Source organism: Lipotes vexillifer, unplaced genomic scaffold (genome assembly GCF_000442215.2).
Source record: "Lipotes vexillifer unplaced genomic scaffold, Lipotes_vexillifer_v1.1 scaffold426, whole genome shotgun sequence".
Taxonomy (NCBI): Eukaryota; Metazoa; Chordata; class Mammalia; order Artiodactyla; family Lipotidae; genus Lipotes; species Lipotes vexillifer.
Window position 1 is genome coordinate 2,445,532 of NW_006779491.1, and position 5,035 is coordinate 2,450,566.

A 5,035-nucleotide genomic window follows, 5' to 3' on the forward strand; every position below is an offset into this window, starting at 1 on the left:
GCTCTTCCTTTTCCTTCTCCTCCTGCAGACCTCTCGGGTTGCTCCCCCGCTGGTCCTGGTACTTCCCTGGCAGTTGGTCCCAGGCGGCCCTGCCCAGGCACGGCTGAGGAGGTAGGGTATAGGAAGGGGAAGCCCCCTTGGTTTCTGTCTCACAGCAGGGACCCAGCAGGGAAACCCCATGGGTCCTAAAAGGAAAGTGGCAGCAGTGGGCTTGGGGGAAGACCAAGAAACCCCCATCTTCTCCCTGAAGATGGGAAATCCAGGGTGGGGCTGAGGGCGGGGCTGTGCTGGAAGGAAGATCTGTAACCAGTCCTGATGGCCCCTGAGAGCCGTCTACAGAGCAGAAACACCAGAACTATCCTGGGACCTGGCTGAGCCCTGATCCTGACCTCACAGAACCCCAACCTGGCCACAGACTGAGCCCTGACCCTGGTCATCAACTGAGCTCTCATCCCAGCCCAAGCCTGAGTCCTGACCCGAGTCACAGGCTCAGTCGGAACCTTGGCCGCAGACTGAGGTCTGTGTCCCATTTGGAATGAGCTCTAAGCCCAATCCTAACTGGCCCCATGCAGAGCCCCCAGGTCATTGATAGCTCTGACCCCAAACACAGGCAGAGGCAGAATGTTGGCCCCAGACAAAGCTCTGAGTCCAGCCCTAGACCAAGTCCTGATCATAGTTATAGACTGAACGCTGATCCTAGATCTGCCTCTGGCTGAAGTCTGAGCTTGGCCCTGAATGAACGTGTTCTCATTCAGCCCTGACCCTGACTATAGACTGAACTCTGACTCTGCCCAGACTGAGACCCCACCGCCTCACACAAAACCCCATCCCAGCTGCCCACTGGGAGCCCTGACTTCCCTGGCACTCCCTCCCTCAGCCATCTGGTAAACCAGAAGAGAGTAAGGATGACTCAAAACCCCAAGTCCCCTCTAATGGGCAATCCCCTTACCTGGCCATCCGTCTTTTGAAGGACAGTGAGCTGGTGATGGCACTAGGATGATGATGACAAAGAAGAGAAACAGGAGGGGGTTAGAGTCTCTGGGATCTACCAGCAAGCAGAGTGGGGTGGCTCACCCAAGAGTGGGGAAGTGAGGGCAGGGCTGGACCTGGTAGAGCAGCAGGGAGTCAGGAGCGGGGATTGACCGAAACTCCAGCTTCCCACCACCCTCACTGCACCTCCCACCCCCTCTGGGAAGGGAAATTACATTTCCCCATTTTAGCAAGGGGTGGTGAGAGGGAAGACTGAGTGAACACAAAGCCGAAAGTACAAGCAGGACGGAAAGTGAAACCGGGCGCAGCCCCCAGTATAAGACTCCCCCTGCCCGGGAGATGGCTGTCCAAAGAGGCTGGCCCCACCATGGGCCAGACGGCAGGCGACCTTGGCTGGCGTGAGTTTGAGGCCAGGGCTGGGGCAGAGGGGTGGGGGGCTTGGCTGAGACTGGGCAGAGGATGGGTGAACTTGCCTGCTGTGGATGGGCGCCAAGGGCTGAGGTGCTACTATGTGGGCAAGACTAAGGATACAGGATACAGCTGACTGGAGGATGGGAGTGAGACAGGTATAAACTGGGGAGAGGGGCTGGGGCAGTGGGGCAGTGATCAAGCCAGGGCTGGGCAGAGGATGGGGCAGGGCAGGTTGGCTGGCATGAATGGGGGGACAGGGCTCTGTAGAAGGGTGGAAGTTTGGTGAGGGCTGGGCTGAGGATGGGAAGACTTGACTGGCATGAATGGGGAGAGTCGGGCAGGCGCTTTGACCAGGATCAGGACCAGGTGCATAGATGAAGCGTTTATTTGGGGTGAATGAGCAGGGGCCAATCAGCTTGGCTGAGAACTGGGTCTGGCTAGAGGAAGAACAGCCGGAGCAGGGGGCTGGGGCCAAGGAGTCGGCAGCCTAACTGGGTCAAGGTTCTGGAGTTTGAAGCTTGGGAGAAGGTCCAAGCTACAGATGGTGGCTGAAGAGCTCAGAGGCTGGAAAGAGAGCTCTAGACAGAGGAGCTGATGGTAGGGTCAGGGTAGGAACCAAGGGCTGAAAGATGGGGCCAGAACCTTCAAAGGCCGGGCAAAAGCCCCAGGATTGGCTGCAGAAGGGAAGGAGAAACCAAGGGAAGGGTCTGGGGGCTCCAGAGCTCAGGCAGAAAGCAGGGGTCAGTAGGAGACGGCACAGCTCAGTTCTGGGTGGGCAATATCCACCAGGGCCTCGGGGTGCCCACCCATAGAGCTAGGAAGAACCCCAGTCTGCCTTAAGTCTCCAGGGTGCCAGAGCGGCCCCCAAGCCAGGGAGCCTGAATGCTACAGATTGCAGGCATGACCCATCACCTGTGTTAAGTCCATGGGGGTAGTGGAAGCGCCCAGAATCTCCCCTTAGTCTTTACTGAGAGTACATTTCGAGGAGCAGAGCCCAGGGCTTAGAGATCAAGGATGGACAGGAAAGAGGCACGGAGAGAAGCGGGGGCAGGAATAGACTTCAACTTAGTGACCAGTTTTGGTTTGGGTTTCGAGAATTGTGTAACTCCCTAGTGATTGCTAGATTTCCTCTCCCTGGAGAAGAAACTGCCCTCTTCCCAGAGCTCCAGCCCCACTGCCCCTCTTCCTTCTTTCCAGGAAATGCAGGGCAGGAAGCACTTTCAGAAATCAGCCAGTCTGACTCCCCCATTTTACAGATGGGAGCCTGAGGCACAGAGATAAGACGTGACTTGTTCAAGGGAAGAACCCAAATGAGAAACAGAGGTTCAGCCTCCCATTCCAGACCCTCATCCCTCTCCTGGCACCCCGTGTTCCTCCCACCCTGCAGAGTGATCTACCTGCCTTGGGGGAGGCTGGACCAATCTGTCCTTCTGACTCCCTGGGATAGAGCCTCAGCATCATCAGCCCACCCCTGGGGCCCTGGTTCAGGCCATCAGAGCCGCCTGGCTGAGCCCGGGGAATCCTTGGCAGAACAGACCGTGCCCACGCCAGGGGAGGTGGCGGTCTCCTCTGAGTTCCCTGGGGGAAGCATGCAGGCTCTGCATTTGGGCAGATCTGGAATCCGGTCCTGGTCCCCTCACCCTCTGGCTATGTGCCCTTGGGCAAGTCAACCTTACTGAGCCTCACTTTCCCCATCTGCAAAATAGGGAGAATAATAGCACCCAGGCTGCCACATACCCTTGTGCAGTTTGTTCACTGAGAAAGACACTTGGCTAAGGGAGATAGTGGGGTTCAAGATGCAGCCCGAGATCTGCTTGCAAAGGCGGGCACTCTGTGCAAGACTGTGTCTGCCTGGGGGAAGGGGCACTTTCCTTTCACTGTACAGAGATGCCATATGGTGTCTCAACAGCTTGTTAGTGGTTCTGAGGGGTCAGTGAGGTGACACACAGAGCATGCCTGTAGCACAGGCTCAGAAAAGGCACGGTCCCTTCCTTTTCCTGAGTTCTCCAGCTCTTCCCCTCATCTTGCCCACCCCCTCCTCATTGCTCCAGGGCTCAGCCTTTTGCTACTCTCCTTGCTCCTGGCTCGAGCTGGTGTCTGGGGATTTCCGAGGCCCCCAGGGAGGCCCCTCCGGAGCCTGCAGGAGTTGCAGAGGGAGTTCAAGGTCAGCCTGCATCTCTCCAGGAAGCTGCTCTCCGAGGTTCGGGTCCAGGCCCGTGACTTTGTGAGTCTCCCTAATGCAGCTGGCTCTGGGGATGGGAAGATCCCAATCCCCTCGGGCCCCCACTAAAAGACCTTGCCCCATAGGCTGAATCTCACCTGCCAGGAGTGAACCTGGACCTTCTGCCCCTGGGAGAGCAGCTCCCCAACGTTTCCCTGACCTTCCAGGCCTGGCGTGGCCTCTCTGTGAGTGGCGGACTGGCTGGGTGGGACAGGCAAACTGGCAATAAGGCTGGGTTGGGGGGACGGAGATAAAGTTGGGGATTGAATTGAAGATGGATCTGGGGATAAATTGAGGGAGAGAATCTGGATGAGGCTGGGTAGGTCACTGAGTATAAAGATGAGGCTGGAAAAAAGAAATGGCATTAGGAAGAAGGTAAGAATGAAGCTGAGCAAGAAAGGATGTGGGGATGGGAACAGAATGGGATTGGGGTTAGAGATTAGTATGGAGGAGGCGTGGAGTTGGTGTTACGAGTGAGAATGGTAAGAGGTTAGGGATGGGAAGAAGGTTGGGGATGAGAGTGAAAATGAGGTGGGGGATAGAGAAAGAATGGGGATCGCTGGTGAGGATGGGGATGGAATGGGGTTGGGTAGAGTTGGAGATGGGATGGAGAGATGGTGACATTGAGGCTGGACACAAGAAAGAGGGATGGAATTGGGATAAGAATGGGAGCAAGGATGGGAAAGAAGTTGAAGACAGAATGAAAACAAGTGAGGAGATGGAGATGGGGCGGGGCGGTAGAGAAGGGAATGGAATGGGGTTGTGGGTAGAGATTGACAGAAGGATGGAGATGGGGTTGGGGGTTGGAGATGAGCTCGGGTGTGACTGAAAATGAGGTTGGAAAAGGAGATAGGATAGAGATCAGGCACAGTGGAGATGGGAATGGTGATGAACATAGGAAGGGAGTAGGGATGGAGATGTGGTTAAGGATGAGAATAGATATGGGGACGGAATGGGGATTGGAGTTCATGCTGGGAATGGGACTCAAATACAGATGAGGTTGGGTTTGAAGTGGGTCATCCTTGGCCTGCAGGCCTTTCCTGATGCCTTCCCTCCCCTTCCACAGGACCCAGAAAGACTCCTCTTCCTCTCCATGACACTTCACCCCTTCCATACCCTGTTGGGAGGGCTGGGGAGCCAGGGGTTCTGGACCAGTTCAGAGAGGTTGCAGCTGTGGGCCATGAGGCTGGATCTCCGAGATTTGCAGCAGCATCTCCGCTTCCAGGTAGAGTGCCCACCCACCCTCCTCAATCCCCAGAGATGAACACTCAAAATTGAGGTTTATTGATTCCCTTTTAAAACACCCTGCCCAGAGGTAGGATAAGTCTGGAAGGAGATGCTCCAGATCCTCTGAGTGTGTGTGTGTGTGTGTGTGTGTGTGTGTGTGTGTGTGTGTGTGTGTGTGTGTGTGTG

General features: G+C 56.1%; 1 protein-coding gene across 1 annotated transcript in view; it reads left to right on the forward strand.

The window, feature by feature from the left end:
• Window positions 1–1,256: 1,256 nt before the first annotated feature.
• The window catches only part of IL27 (interleukin 27), a 5,505-nt gene continuing 1,726 nt past the window's right edge, over window positions 1,257–5,035 (forward strand). The window contains exons 1-4 of the mRNA XM_007452787.1: window positions 1,257–1,388; window positions 3,453–3,625; window positions 3,709–3,807; window positions 4,689–4,847. Of these exons, the coding sequence (XP_007452849.1) occupies window positions 1,358–1,388; window positions 3,453–3,625; window positions 3,709–3,807; window positions 4,689–4,847 (462 nt within the window). The 5' untranslated portion in view covers window positions 1,257–1,357. The remainder of the gene's footprint in view (window positions 1,389–3,452; window positions 3,626–3,708; window positions 3,808–4,688; window positions 4,848–5,035) is intronic.